Source organism: Sus scrofa, chromosome 7, assembly GCF_054392235.1.
Source record: "Sus scrofa isolate SSC_HxYL_T2T_F1_AM1 chromosome 7, Sscrofa_HxYL_maternal_Yorkshire_Landrace_v2.0, whole genome shotgun sequence".
NCBI classification, from domain to species: Eukaryota; Metazoa; Chordata; class Mammalia; order Artiodactyla; family Suidae; genus Sus; species Sus scrofa.
This window is the reverse complement of record NC_139389.1, coordinates 121,416,612-121,436,439: the sequence shown is the minus strand read 5'-3', so window position 1 is coordinate 121,436,439 and position 19,828 is coordinate 121,416,612. Positions and strand designations below refer to the sequence as shown.

The 19,828-nt window shown below is 38.1% G+C and overlaps 1 protein-coding gene across 10 annotated transcripts in view; it reads right to left on the bottom strand.

Annotated features, from left to right (window-relative positions):
* SPATA7 (spermatogenesis associated 7) overlaps nucleotides 1-19,828 on the bottom strand; it is a 54,594-nt gene that overhangs the window by 14,156 nt on the left and 20,610 nt on the right. For 9 of the 10 annotated variants that reach the window (NM_001177908.1, XM_084966129.1, XM_084966131.1 and 6 more), the window contains 2 exon segments: nucleotides 1,659-2,134; nucleotides 9,903-10,036. In NM_001177908.1, the coding sequence (NP_001171379.1) occupies nucleotides 1,659-2,134; nucleotides 9,903-10,036 (610 nt within the window). 10 annotated transcript variants of the gene reach the window in all.

Below are 19,828 nucleotides of genomic sequence, written 5' to 3'. Positions count from 1 at the left end.
CTGAGTAAAGTAAGTCTTAAAGAGACAAATACCATGTGACATCACCTATATCTGGAATCTAATATATGGCACAAATGAACCTTTTCTTTCCACAGAATAGAAAATCATGGACTTGGAGAATAGACTTGTGATTGCCAAGGGGGAATGGGATGGAATGGGAGCTTGAGGTAAATAGATGCAGACTATAGCCTTTGGAATGGATTAGCAATGAGATCCTGCTGTGTAGCACTGGGAACTATATCTAGTCACTTACGATGGAGCATAATAATGTGGGAAAAAAGAATGTATATATGTATGTATAACTGGGTCACCATGCTGTACAGTAGAAAACTGACAGAACACTGTAAACCAGCTATAATGGGAAAAAATAAAAATCATTATATATAGAAAAAAATGTCAAAATATAATCATAAAAGTACATTTGATTTCCTCATTTCTTCCTCACTTGAAAAATTCTACCACTGGATTCAATTCTTTAATTTTTTAAATGTATACAGACTGATCTTACTATACCTCTTATTTTTACACAGAGAAAATACTATTCATAAATTATTTTTTACTTTTTAAAATAATTTAAAATCTAACACCAGGTAAATATTCATTTATGTAACACTAGGAAAAACAATCACAAATCTGTTAAACTCAATACTTTATAAGATTCGTTTCTTCAATCATTTGGCAATATTTAATGAATATTTATTATGTGCCAGGCATCACTGTATATGAAAATATTATTGAGGCAAATTATACTTAATTTCTAGAAATTATCCCAATTATCTACATTGTACCTGGGGAGTTGTTGCGGGGAAGGGAGCACAGGGGTAGTTAGACTAACACTTGCTTTTTTCTCCTATACAGCCCATTGTTTTGCCATTTCTTTCTTTTTTTTTTTTATAATTTTTTTTTATTTTCCCACTGTACAGCAAGGGGGTCAGGTTATCCTTACATGTATACATTACAATTACATTTTTCCCCCACCCTTTCTTCTGTTGCAACATGAGTATCTAGACAAAGTTCTGTTTTGCCATTTCTAACATAAATCAATAGATGCAATTACACAAACACTGATGACATTTAAAGGATCCTCCGAAAGTTTATTTTAAAAAACATATTGACGTTCTAGTACTATGTTTGAAATAATAAACTAAAATATGCAACATTCATGTTTAGAAGGGGATTGACAAGGGGTGTGTGTGTGTATGTATGTATGTATTTTTAGGGCTGCACCCGAGGCATAAGGAGGTTCCCAGGCTTGGAGTTGGATCGGAGCTACAGCTGCCGGCCTACACCACAGCCAGAGCAATGCAGGATCTGAGCTGTGTCTGCGGCCCATAGCACAGCTCATGGCAACACCGGACCCCTAACCCACTGAGCAAGGCCAGGGATTGAACTCGCATCCTCATGGATACTAGTTGGGTTCATTAACCACCAAGCGACGATGGGAATGCCCGACAAGTTTAATAGCTATTTATTTTTCAACAATTCCTCTGATAGTTCTAGTGATTCATGCAAAAGGTAAAGTCACACTGATCTCATTCCAAACAAAAGGGCACTACCAGACCTTAAGTCTGGCACATAAGGTACATGATATAAAATAAGGAATATGGTTTAATTTCCACTATATCCTGACAGATTTGCTATTGGCTGTTACGTCATACCTGCTTAAATCAGTTTGGGTTTCAGCTTCTATCCGCTGATTTGTAAAATCCTTTTTTCTTTTGGCAGGTGTATAATATCGATACTGTGATAGAAAAGATTTTGCTTCTGATTTTAAAGTGCGTGGGGTAAACGGCAAATGTCTGTTAGAAAAGAGTTCAGAATGTTTATCCAAAAGGTCCCCACTGGGTGCTTTTGAAATAACTAACTGAAACCGGTGGGAATTTGGGAATGCGCCCCTGGGCCTTCTGCTGCAGGAGGTTCCAGAGTATGACTTCCTGGGCCCAGAGGCAGCGTAGTCCATGCTAGACAGTGGGGAACTGGAGTTGTTCTCAGTACCGTTTGTGAGGACTTTCTCAGATTTAGGTAGACCTGGGTGTAGTCTCTCTGAAGATGTTACCGGTGACCTTGTAAAGGACGGAAATCCATTCACTTCTTCAATTAACACATCATCTTCATCTTGTGGTTCTCCTGAAGGCTAAGAACATTTGGTTTGACAGTGATCAATTACATTTACAAATTCATATAATTGGGGATCTCCAGATTATACATTAAAATGGTTGCCTCAAGACTCTACAAAATTAACCTATATGTTCCTGGAAATTTGTATATGAAATTATATTCAAGCTTTTGAATTATTAATATATAAAAATATAATTCTAAATATACCCAGTAGCAATCATTTTTCTTTGGGAGACTAAAAAGATGATTAGGAACATATACCCATATTTGTGGTCTTGAACTTGTGTACTGAGGTAGATCTCAAGTTTTTCCTGAGTTTCTAGACCAATCATGAGCACTAATCTCCTTCTCAACCACTGATGGTGGTGGCATCTGCCTCTTCTGTTTTGTCACCCCGGCCATCTTCAGTGCCTGCAGTTCCTCTGCGACTTAAAGGCTTTGAGGAAATGAAAAGAAACTTCTCCTCACAATGTGTGGAGCTCTGATTTAAGGAGCTGATATTTTAAACATAATTAAGAAAGATTTATTCCATAAAAAGTTTACATATGTTTCTTTCTCAGCTTCTCATGAGTGGGGAAAGCTTTGAAAGGGAAGGCATTTTGGCCTGCTCTATTGGATTTGGAAGAACTATTTCTACAGGTATCTCTCTATAAGGTTTAAGAGTGGAGGTAATATTTTATTTTTTTACAGACTAGACGCCCGAGAAACCTCGTCTACGATCCCAGACTTCGCGGACACTCTTGTACTTTTTACAGAACTCTGAGGCACTTTACTAAATGGTAGAGGGGAAGTTACACAGAAGTTAAAGAAAAAGGCTAGGATTTAGTCAGTTATATCTGTCCTACAAGCTCATGGGGAGGAAAATAAGAGGAAGATAAACAAGCTGAATCAGAAAGGAGCCGAGCGCTTTCCATGCACAAGGTACTGTTGCTGCCATTGAGGAGAATAGAAGAGGAATAATACCTTCTATCACTGTTACTAACCAGTACAGAGTGTGTACCACGTGCCAGATACTGTTCTAATTTTACATGTACTACTCATGTAATCATCACATTACCTCCATTTTATAGATGCAGAAACTGAGGTGCAAAGTCTCACAGGTTTCAACCCAGGCAAACCTGTGCTCTTCCCATTATGTCATATTACCTATGTTACAAACTCATTTGAAAATTCTACATTTTTAGATTTTTCTACCAATCAGGAATTTTAAACTGATGTTAATTCCTTTCCTGGCAGTGAACAAATCAGCTAACTTAGGTAATGATTTATCTCAGTAAGGAAATTGCAGATAATAGGATAGTGTGACTTGCTTAAAATAAGTCAAGCAACCTATTTCCTTTCCAAGTGCCCTTTTTTTTTCGGCTTTTGTCTTTTTAGGGCCACACCTGTGGCATATCGAGGTTCTCAGGCTAGGGGTCGAATCAGAGGTACAACTGCCGTCCTATACCACAGCCACAGCAACCCGGGATCCGAGCCGTATCTGTGACCTACACAGCTTATGGCAATGCTGGATCCTTAACCCACTAGCGAGGCCAGGGATTGAACCGGCATCCTCATGGATACTAGTTAGTTTCGTTAACTGCTGAGCCACGATGGGGACTCCTCCTAGTGCTTTCTAATCCTATCCCAAATATAAGGTAAAATTACTCAAAGCAACTAAGTATCTTAGCATTATTAGGGTACAGTTTAGTCAATGACTCTAATATGTTAGTTTTTTTTTAGAAAATATTAGTTTTAAAAAGCGTTTCCAAACTAGACTCACACTGCACTGTATAGACCAGAGGTGTTTGGCTCCCTGGAAAGCAATTTCTAATTTATGCTCTGAAAAATCATTTAGGGCTGTTAAATAACAATCACAGGAATTATTTACACTTGGGATCAGTAGAAACAGATCAGAGCAGGCAGAAATGCATAAGGCATTAGACTGCCTATGAGAAAATTCTTATCGGTAACGGTTATTTAATAAAAAATGAAAAACCAGGAGTTCCCGTTGTGGCACAATGGTTAACAAATCCGACTAGGAACCATGAGGTTGGAGGTTCGATCCCTGCCCTTGCTCAGTGGGTTAAAGGATCCGGCGATGGGAGCTGTGGTATATGTCGCAAACTCGGCTCAGATCCCGCATTGCTGTGGCTCTGGTGTAGGCCGGCGGCTACAGCTCTGATTCGATCCCTAGCCTGGGAACCTCTACATACTGTGGGTATGGCCCTAAAAAGACAAAAAAGACAAAAATAAAACAAAACTATTCTGTTAATCAAAAAACCCATCTAATTTTTAAAATACTATGCCCCAAATAATTCTAATTTGAATGTACCTGAACATTTATCAAGTATTATAAAAAAACATAAGAAAACTGCAAATTACTATGAATTCTTAATGGAATAAAAATATACCTATTTAAAAACATAAATGAACTATAGAGACAAAAAGTTACAGGGTTACAGTGACTAAAGGCAAAATGAATGGAAATCATCTTACATTTACAGAATTAATTAGATATTTTCAACAAATCCCATTCTTATCTCAAAATACAAATATTTATATTCCAAATGCTAAATAATAGAAAAATATTTTAAACTTTCAGTTAAAAGTATAATCACTAAAAATGAAAATACATGTAAGTCAAATACTGATGAATAGATTCTCAGATGGCAAAGTATGGTACAGTGTATAGTAAGTTTATTCTAAAGGAAGTAGCTCTATTTCTGGTCCTTTTATCTATATAACAGTCTTGTGGACTCTTAGAAATATTTACAGCTTTGCTGATGATTCCCAAATCTGTTTTCATCCCAGATGCTCTTTTCTGACACAGATGCTTATATGCAACTCTCCACAGAATATATTAGATGTTCCAAATGCACTGCCAATCAAACAGGTCCAAACGAGGAAACTCACACATTACATCATCTACTCCCAAAGAAAAACTTTACTTTGTCCTGTTATCAATAATTCAGTGAATGATCACCATCCTCCCAGTTGCCCAAGCCAGAAACTTGGGAACCTCTATAACTCCTGACTCTTCCTCTTAATATCCTGAATCAGTCACCAAGTCCTGGGAATTCTACTTTTTTTTTTTTTCTTTTGAGGTCCACACTTGTGGCATATAGTAAGTTCCCAGGCTGGGGGTCAAATCAGAGCTACAACTGCCGTCCTACACCACAGCCACAGCAATGCAGGGATCCAAGCCACATCTGGAACCTAGACCACAGCTCATGGCAACACCAGAACCCTGACCCACTGAGCGAGGCCAGAGATAGAACCCACATCCTTATGGATACTTGCTGGATTCGTTTCTGTTGCACCACAACAGGAACTCCTGGGGATTCTACTTTCAAAATGTCTCATAAATATATATTCCTTGTGCTCCTGCTTCTATTTCATAGATGTCTTAATCATTTTCTTTTCCATACGCAAATGTCATGTAATTAGTCTGTCCTTCCTTGCTGCCAGGGCAGTCTTTATAAAGTGTCAATACGATGACATAACTTCCAACTAAAAACTGGGAAGTACAGTTCCCTCAAACTTTTCAAACAAAAGGGATCTGGGCTCATTATTAATCACAAATGCCCTTGGTCTTTCCCTTGTCTGCTGATATGTCACACCTTCGTGAACAATGGAAAGAGCAGTGAAAATGGCTTCTATCAATGGGCAAGAGTTTCCATCTCCCAGTTGCTAGGAGACAGAAAACAAAGCTCAGGGACTAAACTAGACAGTCTAGGACACCATGCTTATGAATCCAGGATCCTCTCAATGGCTACACCCCAACTAGGTGACTTGCAAAGAAACTTGCCCATCTTGAACACTGGCACACTGGCCTTTGAGAATCTGAAATCATATACTCCCTCCACACAAGCCTGCAGCTTAAATCTGCATTACCTAGATCATCCACAAAAACTTTAAGTTGAGACAAATGACTCATTTTTTTCCAATACGTAAACTGTAGAGGGATAAAAAGGAGGGGGAAGGAGAAATTATATATTAAAAGAAATTTATCAATTGGTTGAAATTATTTAGATTCAAATTCGAAAAAACTAAAAAAAAAGACAATGGGGAAATCTGAATACTGGATATTTGATGATTAATTTTAAGATATATGATACTGTAAACTTTTAGATACATACAGAAATATTTTTAGATAAAATTATATATCTGGTATTTGCATCAAAATAATCTGGGATGGGGTTAGTGAGTGAGGAGATACACATGAAATAAGTCTGGCCACAAACTGATCATTGTCATACCTGGGGGACAAGAACATACTCTATACTATACTATTGTTATAGACGCTAAAATTTTCTTTTCTTTTTCTTTTGGCCACACTTGCAGCATATGGAAATTCCTGGGCCAGGGATGGAATCGAGCCATAGCTGCGACCTATGCCACAGAGCTGTGGCAACACCAGATAGCTAACCTATGTACTGGGCTTGGGATCAAACCCATGCTGCTGCTGAGACAATGCCTGATCCTTTAACCTGCTGTGCTGCAATGGGAATTCCAATGCTAAAATTTTCAAAATTAAAAAGTTTTAAAAAAGAGATCATCGCTCATACAAAAAGACTTCAGTTTCAGCAGAGAGATGAAGACAGAAAGAGCCTAGCTCTCCCCATTACAACAAAACTGGACAAACTGCAAATTAGTGATTTTTCTTGAACTAATGAGAGAACTAAGGTCACAAAGCAACCAACCAACCTAAATCTAGAGTGAGACAGGTACCTGCAGGGAGAAATAGGACCTGAGCATTTGCTTATTTGGGACAGATGCCACTGAATGCCATATAAACAGTTAAGAAGATTATGCTAGAAGCTTTTAGCTAATTGCTAGAGCCTAAGTGTGAACTAGCATGAGAGTACGAAGCCTCTGAGACTTGGGGAGTTCGTACCCTCTTGTGGGCTTTCCCGCTAAGAACCCCACCCTAAGCTCTCAGGGAAGAACACTTCCCTTTCCCTGTTTCCTTGGTGTGGCTCGGGGAGGGGAACAGTAGTCACTGCAGAAATACTTCCACATCTATTTTCCTTTTCTCTCAAACTATGTGGGAAATTTCCTTCACTTTGCCATGTAACATATTTATGGATGTGACATCCCATCACTATTGCCGCATCCTATGGGTTAGAAGCAAGTTATAGATGCAGCATTCACTCTAGAGGAGGGGGTTGTTTAAGTGTAGGGATCCTTGTGGGGCTAAGAATTCTGCCTACTACTGTCGGCCAAACAGAAAGTACAAGAAAGCAGAAATAAAAACATACTAAATGCTCCACTTTAAAGAACAAAGATACCAGAGTGAATAATCAGAACCACCTAAAATTTCAGAATTCATCTAAAATATCAGCATTAAAAAAATGGGAAAAAAATATACACCAAAGAAATACTAATGAAATCAAAACTGGTTTAACCATATCATGACGAGAAAATGCTTTCACACAAAAAGCGGAGTTCCTGTCGTGGCTCAGTGGTTGGCAAATCTGACCAGGAACCATGAGGTTGTGGGTTTGATCCCTGGCCTTGCTCAGTGGGTTAAGGATCTGGCATTGCTGTGATCTGTGGTGTAGGTCGCAGACATGGCTTAGATCCTGAGTTGCTGTTGCTGCGGTGTAGGCTGGAGGCTACAGGTCTGATTCGACCCCTAGCCTGGGAACCTCCATATGCCACAGGAGTGGCCCTAGAAAAAGGCAAAAAGACAAAAAAAAAAAACAAAAACAAAAACAAAAACCCCAAAAAGCATTCAGACAACGAAGTTCAAAGCACAGTGATAACAGGTTTGATTCACCAAGAAAATATATCATTTCTATGTATGTATGTAATAACTTAGACTCAAAATATAGAAAACAAAAATTGGTAGTACTAATTTTTGGAGAAATAGCTAAATACATAATCGTGAAGGATTTCTCTTAATAAATGATTAATCAGACAAAAAAATTAGTAGATTCAAACATCTGAAAAATATGAAGCTTAATCTAATGAATATACTCTATACTAAATGCTGCATATAGCTATAAAATACATTTTATTTTTAAACATATAATGACATAGGGCATTAAAAAATTATCCACCTATTGGACCATAAATTTCAAGAAATGGGTATCATACAGATATTTCCTTATCAAAATAACCCTTAGGCTATAAATCTGTAACAAAAAGAAAACCAAGAAAAAAACAGACATAGAAATTAAGAACACTTCTAAAAGACTCTTGATTCAAAGAAGAAATTATACTGGAAAGTGTAAAATACTTTAATTGTACCATAATAAAAATACCACATATCAAAACTTGTCAAATGCAGCTGTAGCAGCACTTGGAGGAAAATATGTAGCCTTAAAAATGCTTATACAGGAGTTCCTGTCATGGCGCAGTGGTTAACAAATCCGACTAGGAACCATGAGGTTGTGGGTTCGATCCCTGGCTTTGCTCAGTGGGTTAAGGATCCGGCGTTGCCGTAGTTGTGGTGTGGGTTGCAGATGCGGCTTGGATCCCACATTGCTGTGGCTCTGGCATAGGCCGGAGTCTACAGCTCCGATTCGATCTCTAGCCTGGTAACCTCCATATGCCGCAGGAGTGGCCCAAGAAATTACAAAAAAAGAAAAAAAAAAAAGATGCTTATACAATGAAAGAAGTGAGGCCTAAAATAAGCTAAGTGGAAGTAGAAAAAAGTACTGAAACATAAACTCAAAGCTAAAAGAGGAAAATAAAGATAACTATGAACATTACTGAACTAGAAAACAAAATACAAAAGAGAGGATCAATGGAGTAAAAAAATGTGCCCTTAAAAAGATCAATAAAACTGACCAATCTCTATTGATAATAATAAAAGAAAGAAGGCACAAATAAACATTGGGATAAAAAGAGGAAATAATACATATTCAAGAGAGATTATATTATGAGGAAGTCTATGTCAAGAATTTGAAAATTTAGATGAAATGGACAGCTTTCTACATACATACAACTTATGAAAATAGTTCTATAATGATTTCAAAAACTGAATCAATCAAAAGTCTTCTCACAAAGAAAACTCTAGGCCCAGACAATTTTAATGTTGAGTTCCATCAAATTCAAGGAATAATTCCAACCTTACGTAAACTACTTAGAAAAAGAAGTAATAGGGTCCACTTTTATATTATGAGGCTAACAAAATCTGACAGTAGAAAAAAGGGAATATGACAGGTCACTATCGATAATAGACATACATGCTAAAATTCTAAACAAAATATTAGCAACTGTATCTGGCAATGTACTAAAAAAAGGTAATATTATATCATGACAAAGTTGTGTTTATACTAGGGATGCAAAAATTGAACATTAGAAACAATTATAATTCACTACATTTGTACAGATAAAAGAGAAAAATTGTATCATCATTTCAAAAAATGCAGAAAAAGTATCTGACAAAATTAACATGCATTCATGAGAAAGGAAAAATATCCTTTTAGCAAACTGGGAATAGAAGAGAACTTCCTTGATGAGATGATAAAAGGTATCACAAAAATCCTATAGCAGGGTCAGCAAACTAGAGTTTACAGTCAAATCTGGCCCATGGTCCTTTTCGTTAATAAAGTTTTACTGGAACGAAGATACATCCATTAATTTGTGTATTGTCTATGGCTGCTTTCCAATGGCACAATAATTGTGACAGAGACTATGTGGCCTGGAAATCCTAAAATACTTACTATTTGGCTGTTTACAGAAAGTTTACCAACCCTGACCTATACTAAACATCACCAAAAAGTGAGGTTGCACAACCAATGAAGTATCTTAGAAATATTTACTTTTAAAAGCTAAAAATACCATCTTACCTTTTGTAGAGTGGTAAACAATGACTTGGAATTACTTTTAGAATTGGCCTGCCCTGCAGTTTTAGTGAATTTCAATTCCCTTTCACATCGTGCTAATTCCTTTTTGAGCTTCTCTCTTCGTTGTTGGTCTGCATCTGAGGAGGAAAAAATCTTTTTGAAATATAGAATAAAATAGAAAAATTAATTTTTTGGTCTTATAAAACTAATAAAGGGCACATTTTTTCTTGTTAAAAATGTCTGCACTAATATTTAAATAAAGAGCCATATGCTTTTCTATGTAAAGATAACAAATATTTAATGTATAGAAACTTCAAATGGATTAACTATTTAAAGAGCACATGCAGGATGTGACAAATTGGTTAAGCCTAAGGGCTCAAGGGAGCAATTCCCAGCAGATACAGAGATAAGTTTAGAAATGCTTGACCATGTTGTCTGCGACTGTAATCACCAAATGCACTTTGAATTAGTCCATACACTCCTCCGCAAATGAAATATTGTCCATATCATCAAGTGCTATAAAAATTTAAGGTTTTTATCACTCAAAAAATGACACAATTTTAAAACTTTTTTTTTTTTTTTTTGGCTACACTCATGCATATGCAAGTTCCTGGGCTAGGGACTGAACCCATGCCATAGCAGTGACCTGAGCCACATCAGTGACAACACCAGATTCTTAACCTGCTGAGCTACACAGAACTCCTAAAACATTATTATTTTAGGGTTGCAGGTATGGCATATGGAAGTTCTCAAGTTAGGAGTTGAATCAGCTGTAACTGCTGGCCTATGCCACAGTCACAACAATGCCATATCCGAGCCACATCTGTGACCTGCACCATAGCTTGTGGCAATACCATATCCTTAGCCCACTGAGCAGGGCCAGAGAACAAACCTGTATCCTCATGGATACTAGTTGGGTTTGGTTACCACTGAGCTACAACGGGAACTTTCTAAAACATTATTGTTAAATAAAATAACTGATTTCCAATTATCTACCTGCTACTCATTTGAAACCACAAATGAAAAAAGTGGTTTCACATTTTACTGTGTTTTAAGTCAGGTACTGAGTAGTTATTAAAGACTGAAAATGGCCAAATGAAAGCTAGTTAAATTTCAGAGTTAGAAGGATGGCTAACCATAAGTAAAATGACTTAAATATTCATATAGAATTTAAAATTTAATGAACACTTTTTTTTTTTTTTTGGTCTTTTTAGAGCCATAACTGCAGCATATGGAAGTTTCCAGGTTAAGGGTCGAATCGGAGATGCAGCTGCCACGCTACACCATAGCCTACAGCAAACACCACAGCCTATAGCAATGCCAGATCCTTAAACCACTGAGTGAGGACAAGGGTGGAACCCACATCCCCGTGGGTACTAGGTCGGGTTCTTAACCTGCTGGGCCACAACAAGAACTCCTTAACAAATACTTTATTGGAATCCATCCCAACTTAATGGATGAAATAATTTCAAGTTTCAAATCATCCTAATTTGAAAAAGGCAAAAAGTTTGAACAGACATTTACTAAAGATATACAAGCATATGGAAAATATGTTCTACATCATTAATCATGAGGAAAATGCAAATGAGGATCACAAAGAGACAACACCTCGCTAGATTATAGTCACTAGCCACCAGAATGGTTATAATCAAAAAAGGAGTTAATAACAAGTGTTAGCAAGAATTTGGAGTAATTGAAATCCTAATGTTGGAAGATAAGAGTGTAAAATGGGTACAGTCACTTCAGAAAACAGCTTGGCAATTTCTTTAAAAGTTTCCTTAATTTTACCCTATGACCTAGCAATTCTATTCTCAAGTGTATACCTAAGAGAAATTAAAATTTATTTATTTATTTATTTAGTCTTTTTTGCCTTTTCTAGGGCTGCTCCGCGGCATATGGAGGTTCCCAGTCTAGGGGTCCAATCGGAGCTGTAGCCGCGGGCCTACGCCAGAGCCACAGCAATGTGGGATCCAAGCCGCATTTGCAACCTACACCACAGCTTACAGTAACGCCGGATCCTTAACCCACTGAGCAAGGCCAGGAATTGAACCCTCAACCTTATGGTTCCTAGTCGGATTCGTTAACCACTGAGCCATGACGGGAACTCCCGAGAAATGAAAATTTACATCCACGTGAAAGACCTGTACATGAGTGTTCACAGCAGCACTATTTATAATGGTCAAAAACCAGAAACAGATCGAGTGGCAATCAACTGATAGAGACAAAATGTGGTATTATCCATACAATGAAATACTATTGAACAATTAATAAGTACTGATTAAGTTTGTAGCAGATATGAATCTCAAAATATTTTTTAATTTTTACATTACTCAATTTATTACATTTATAGTTGTACAATGATCATCACAACCCAATTTTACAGGATTTCCATCCTAAACCTCCAGCACATCTCCCCACCCCCCAACCTCTCTCTTTTGAAAACCATTAAGTTTTTCAAAGTCTGTGAGTCAATATCTGTTCTCCAAAGAAGTTCAATGTGTCCTTTTTTCAGATTCCACATGTAAGCGATAGCATTTGATGTTGGGTGTCTCATTGTATGGCTGACTTCACTTAGCATAATTTCTAGGTCCATCCATGTTGCAAAAAATGCCGGTATTCCATTCCTTTTAATGGCTGAGTAATGTTCCATTGTGCATATGTACCACATCTTCCTGATCCACTCCTCTGTCGATGGACATTTAGGTTGTTTCCATGTCTTGGCTATTGTGAATAATGCTGCAATGAACACTGAAGTACATATATCTTTGCGAGTCATGGTTTTCTCTGGATAGATGCCCAGGAGTGGGATTGCTGGATCAAAGAGTAGTTCTATTTTTAGTTTTCTGAGGCATCTCCACACTGTTTTCCACAGTGGTTGCACCAATTTACAATCCCGCCAACAGTGGAATAGGGTTCCTTTTTCTCCACACCCTCTCCAGCACTTACTTACTGTAGACTTTTGGATGATGGCCATTCTGGCTGGTGTAAGGTGGTACCTCATGGTGGTTTTGATTTGCATTTCTCTAATCATGAGGGATGCTGAACATCTTTTCATGTGTTTTTTCGCCATCTGTATGTCTTCTTTGGAGAACTGTCTCTTTAGATCTTCTGCCCATTTTTTGATGGGGTTGTTTGTTTTTTTGGTATTGAGTGGTAGGAGGTGTTTATAAATTTTGGAGATTAATCCCTTGTCAGTTGATTCATTTGCAAAGATTTTCTCCCAGAATATGGGTTGTCTTTTTGTTTTGTTTAGGGTTTCCTTTGCTGTGCAGAAACTTTTAAGTTTAATCAGGTCCCATTTGTTTATTTTTGTTTTTACTGTCATTACTCTAAGAGGTGGCGCCACTCTGAGAAGATGTTGCTGTCGTTTATGTCAGAGAGTGTTTGGCCTATGTTTTCCTCTAGGAGTTTGATAGTGTCTGGTGTTACATCTAGGTCTTTAATCCATTTGGAGTTTATTTTTGTGTATGGTGTTAGGGAGTGTTCTGATTTCAGGGAGTGTTCTGATTTCATTCTTTTCCATGTGGCTGTCCAGTTTTCCTGGCACCACTTATTGAACATGCTGTCTCTTCTCCATTGTATATCCTTGCCTCCTTTGTCATAGGTTAGTTGACTGTAGGTGCGTGGGTTTAATTCTGGGCTTTCTATCCTGTTCTACTGATCTATATCTCTATCTTTGTGCCAGCACCATATGGTTTTCATGACTGTTGCTTTGTAGTATAGTTTGAAGCCAGGGAGCCTGATGCCTCCAGCTACATTTTTCTTTTTCAGGATGTCTTCGGCTATTCTGGGTCTTTTGTGCTTCCAAACAAACTTTAAAATATTTGGTAATTTGATAGGGATTGTATTGAATCTGTACCTTGGGTAGTACAGTCGTTTTAATAATATTAACTCTTCCAATCCAAGAGCACGGTATGTCTTTCCATCTATTTGTGTCATCTTTGATTTCTTTCATCGGTGTCTTATAGTTTTCAGAGTATAGGTCTTTTGTCTCTTTAGGTAGGTATACTCCTAGGTGTTTTATTTTTTTGGATGCCATGGTAAATGGAATTGCTTCCCTAATTTCTCTTTCTGATCTTTCATTGTTAGTATATAGAAATTGCAGTTGATTTCTGCGTATTAACTTTGTATCCTGTGACTTTGCCAAATTCAGTGACGAGCTCTAACAGTTTTCTAGTAGTCTTTAGTATTGTCTAGTATAGTATCATGTCATCTGCAAATAGTGATAGTTTTACTTCTTCCTTTCCAATCTGGATTCCTTTCACTTCTTTTATTTCTGATTGCTATGGCTAGGACTTCCAAAACTATGCTGAATAGTAGTGGCAAGAGTGGACATCCTTGTCTTGTTCTTGATCTCAGCAGGAATTCTTTCAGCTTTTCACCATTGAAAATGATATTAGCTATGGGTTTGTCATATGTGGCCTTTATTATGTTGAGGTAGGTTCTCTCTGCCCACTTTCTGAAGGGTTTTTATCAGAAACGGTTTTGGATTTTGTCAAAGGGTTTTTCTGCATCTATTGAGAGGCTCATACGGTTTTTATTCTTCAGTTTGTTAATGTGGTGAATCACACTGTTTGATTTGCGGATACTGAAGAATCTTTGCACCTCTAATATAAATCCCACTTGATCATGATGTACAATCCTTTTAATATATTCTTGGATTCAGCTTGCTAGTATTTTGTTGAGGATTTTTGCATCTGTTCATCAGTGAAACTGGCCTGTAATTTTTTTGTGGTATCTTTGTCTGGCTTTGGTATCAGAGTGATGGTGGCCTCATAGAATGAGTTTAGGAGTGTCCTTTCCTCCGCAATTTTTTGGAATAGTTTCAGAAGGATAGGTGTTAGCTCTCCTCTAAATATTTGAGAGAATTCGACTGTAAAGCCATCTGGTCCTGGATTTTGTTTGTTGGAAATTTTTTAATCACAGTTTCAATTTCAGTACTTTTGATTGGTCTGTTCATCTTTTCTATTTTGTCTTGGTTTAGTCTTGGAAGATTGTACTTTTCTAAGAATTTGTCCATTTCTTCTGGGTTTTCCGTTTTATTGGTGTATGGTTGCATATAGTAGTCTCTTACGATCCTTTGTATTTCTGTGATGTCCGTTGTTACTTCTCCATTTTCATTTCTAATTTTATTGATTTGAGTCCTCTCTTTTTTCTTGATAAGTCTGGCTAAGGGTTTATCAATTTTGTTGATCTTTTCACAGAACCAGCTTTTAGTTTCATTGATCTTTTCTATGGTTTTCTTCTTTTCTGTCTCATTGATTTCTGCTCTGATCTTTATGATTTCTTTCCTTCTACTAACTAGCTCTTGTCCTTCTCTCTCCAGCTGCTTTAGATGTAAAGTTAGGTTGTTTGTCAATCAATTGATAGAGACAAAATGTGTTATCCATACAATGAAATACTATTTAACAATTAATAAATACTAAGTTTACAGCAGATATGACTCTAAAAAATATTATGCAGTGAAAAGTCTAATGCAAAAGAAAATAAATGATTCTATTTATATAAATGTCCACAAAGGAAAGGGTACAAAGAAAGCAGATTAATGGCTTCCGAGGCTAGTACTGAGATGAGAAAACAGCTGTAAAGCTACCATTTGACCATTTAGTGATGACTGCACAATCTTATAAACTTAGTAAAAATCAGTGAATTTTATGGTATGAAAAAATATTCATCAATAAAACTACTATAAAAAGTAAAGGCTTGGAGTTCCAATTGTGGCTCGGTGGGTTAAAAATTCTACTAGTATCCGTGAGGATGCAAGGTGATCCCTGGCTTTGCTCAGTGGGTTAAGGATCCAGCATTGCCACAAATTGCATCAGAAGTCACAGATGCAGCTTGGATCTAGTGTTGCTGTGGCTGTAGTGTAGGCCAGCAACTGCAGCTCCAATTTGACCCCTAGCCCAGGAACTTTCATATGACATAGGTGCAGCCCCAAAACAAGCAAACGAACAAACACAAAAAGGGTAAAGCTTTTCTGTGAGTTCCCTGGTGGCCCAATGGTTAAAGGATCCAGCATCATCACTGCTGTGGTGTGGGTTGATCCTTGGCCCAGGGAATTTCTGTATTCATGGGTATGCACCTCCTCCTCAAAAAACGGAAAGCCTGTCTAATGCATTAGAATACAGAATTATTTAAACAAGTAAACAAAGTATATAGAGATATTCTAGTTTAAAGACTGAAATTATCAAGTCAGTTGTCTGCTATGACAAGAGTGTATCTTTTTTTTTTTTTTTTTTTTTTTTTTTTTGTCTTTTTGCCATTTCTTGTGCTGTTCTCACAGCATATGGAGGTTCCCAGGCTAGGGGTCGAATCGGAGCCATAGCCACTGGCCTACACCAGAGCCACAGCACTGCGGGATCCGAGCTGCGTTTGCAACCTACACCACAGCTCACAGCAATGCCAGATCCTTAACCCACTGAGCAAGGCCAGGGATCAAACCCACAACCTCATGGTTCCTGGTCAGATTTGCTAACCACTGAGCCACGACAGGAACTCCTGACAAGAGAATATCTTATAAAAACAGAGATGATTCAAAATTAGAGATTTATTTATCTATGTATTTATTTATTTATTTGGCTGTCCCACAGCATATGGAATTCCTGGGCCAGAGATCAGATATGGGCCACAGTTATGACCTATGCCACAGCTGCAACAATGCCACTGTGCTGCAAAAAGGATTGAACCTCCTCCTGGCATTGCAGAGATGCTGCCAATCCTGTTTTGCCACAGCAGAAACTCTAGAGATTTATTATTATTACTATTTTTTCCTTTTTGACTGCCATACAGCATGTGGAGTTCCTGGGGCAGGGATCAGATCCAAGCCACAGTTATGACCTACAGGGCACACTGGTCCTTTAACTCACTGCGCTGGGCTGAGGAAAGAACCTTCATCTGGCGTTGCAGAGACGAAGCCGATCCCATTATACCACAGCAGGAACTCCAAGATTTATTTTTTTAATATGCCTATAAAGACTGTTTCTAAGTTGGTTCATACTGATTATATGAGCATTAGCTCTGTAACACACGAAGTAGTGATTATTAATTGCATTTCAGTTTAGTGATTACAATTTGGCAATTCTTCTAGCCATCACAACTTTCATTTACATGGCCAAAAAGAAAAATACCTGTCTCAACTGACTGAAAGTAGAAAATATTGGAGTCCCCGTCGTAGCTCAGTGGTTAGCAAATCTGACTAGGAACCATGAGGTTGTGGGTTCGATCCCTGGCCTTGCTCAATGGGTTAAGGATCCAGCATTGCTGTGAGCTGGGGTGTAGGTCACAGATGCAGCTCATATCCTGAGTTGCTATTGCTGTGGCGTAGGCCGGTAGCTACAGCTCCCACTGGACCTCTAGCCTGGGAACCTCCATATGCTGCTGGTGCAGCCCTAAAAAAAAAATATCATGGGATAAATAAGCACTAGCTAAGTCTAAATTCTAAAAACAAAAAATAAGAGCAATTTAAAAAATACAACCTATATGCTGCCAATTTCTGAATTTTTATCTCCATCCTGGAAACTCTCCTGAACTCCAGACTTTGTATTCCAACTGCCTCCTCAGCATCTCCATTTAGACTCTAATAGGTATTTATTTTGAATTTACAATGATTGAAACTGAACTCTTGATTCACTTGACTCACTTTCTTGGCTAAATATCTTCCTATCACATTCCTCACTTCAGTAAATTATAACTGTTATTTTAGTTGACAGACTCTAAGTGCTGGGAGTCATCTTTGACTCATTCCTTTTTTTCTCTCATATTCTATCTACATCCAATCCATTGGTAAATACTGTTGACACATCTAAAATGTTTCTAGAATCCAGCCATTTCACACTCCCTCTACTACCGGCATTCTGGCCCAAGTCACCATTATTTCTCATCTGTATTACTGTCTCCTAACTAGTCATTTGTTTCTACTACTGCCCCTTACAGACTATTCTCAACTCACCAGTGGGCAAGATGCTTTTAAACTGGTTCTGTCCTCCTCCTCTACTCAAGACCCTCCAATGAGGGGCTGTGGAGAAAAGGGAACCCTCCTGCACTGTTGGTAGGAATGTAAACTGGTACAGCCACTATGGAGAACAGTTTGGAGATAACTTAGAAATCTATACATAGAACTTCCACATGACCCCGCAATCCCACTCTTGGGCATCTATCCGGACAAAACTCTACTTAAAAGAGACACATGCACCCGCATGTTCATTGCAGCACTATTCACAATAGCCAGGACATGGAAACAACCCAAATGTCCATCGACAGATGATTGGATTCGGAAGATGTGGTACATATACACAATGGAATACTATTCAGCCATAAAAAAGAATGACATAATGCCATTTGCAGCAACATGGATGGAACTAGAGAATCTCATACTGAGTGAAATGAGCCGGAAAGACAAAGACAAATACCATATGATATCACTTATAACTGGAATCTAATATACAGCACAAATGAACATCTCCTCAGAAAAGAAAATCATGGACTTGGAGAAGAGACTTGTGGCTGCCTGATGGGAGGGGGAGGGAGTGGGAGGGATCGGGAGCTTGGGCTTATCAGACACAACTTAGAATAGATTTACAAGGAGATCCTGCTGAATAGCATTGAGAACATTGAGATACTCATGTTGCAACAGAAGAAAGGGTGGGGGAAAAACTGTAATTGTAATGTATACATGTAAGGATAACCTGACCCCCTTGCTGTACAGTGGGAAAATTTAAAAAAATATTAAAAAGACCCTCCAATGGCTTCCAATTTCATTTAGAATGAAAGCCAAAGTGCTTGCAAATGGGCAAGGCCCTACAAGGTGTGTGTGTCTTTGTCCCACCTCTGTGATCTCATCTGCTGTCACTCTTCAGCTGGCTTATTTCACACCAACTATGCAGCTCTTCTTCCTGTTCCCCTGAAGACACTGACCACAGTGTCATATACCAAGGCTTTTGTTCTTGCTGTTTTCTCTGTCTTGATTGCTCTTCCTTCCTTTACTCACTTACTTGCTTCTCCCTTAATTCTTCCAGGTCTCTGCTTACCTTACCAATGAGGCCTTCTTCTCCAAAGTCCCAATCTCCTTATCCTGCTTCATTCTTTTTCACTGCACTTATCACCATCTGACATAGTCCATACTTACTTACTTTCCTTTGTATCTGCTTGATGTTTTTCTCCTTCAACCAGAATGTAAGCTCTATAAAAGCAGGTACTTTGTTCATTTCTTCAGCTCCAGCCCCCTAGACTCTAGCATATAGCACACACCCAATAAATATTTGCTAAATTAATCACTGAATAAACTCTAGTGTACCAAACAAAATATTATGGAAAATGCCTGATTATTTTATTTTTTCAAACTTTTATTTGTTTATTTATTTTTTGGTTTTTTTTTTTTTTGCCTTTTCTAGGGTCGCTTCCCACAGCATATGGAGGTTCCCCAGTTAGGGGTCAAATCGGAGCTGTAGCCACCCGCCTATGCCAGAGCCACAGCTACGTGGGATCTGAGCCGCATCTGCAACCTACACCATAGCTCACGGCAATGCCGGATCCTTAACCCACTGAGCAAGGCCAGGGATCGAACCTGCAACCTCATGGTTCCTAGTCAGATTTAACCACTAAGCCACGACGGGAACTCCACCTGATTATTTTAAATTGGTGAATTTAAACTGGTTCAGTAAGAGAATTAATACATATAGTCAGGCCTTTTAATTATACAAAAAAGAGATAATCTTTTTATGTATCTACTGTTAGGGAAACTGTTCAGTATAAAAATCTATCAAAACTTTCCCATTTGGGAGTTTCCCATTGTGGCTCAGCAGAAACGAACCCAACTGGTATCCATGAGGATGTGGGTTCGATCCCTGGGCCCCCTGAGTGGGTAAGGACCTGGCATTGCTGTGAGATGTGGTGTAGATTGCAGAAGATGTGGCAAAAAACTTTCCCATCTG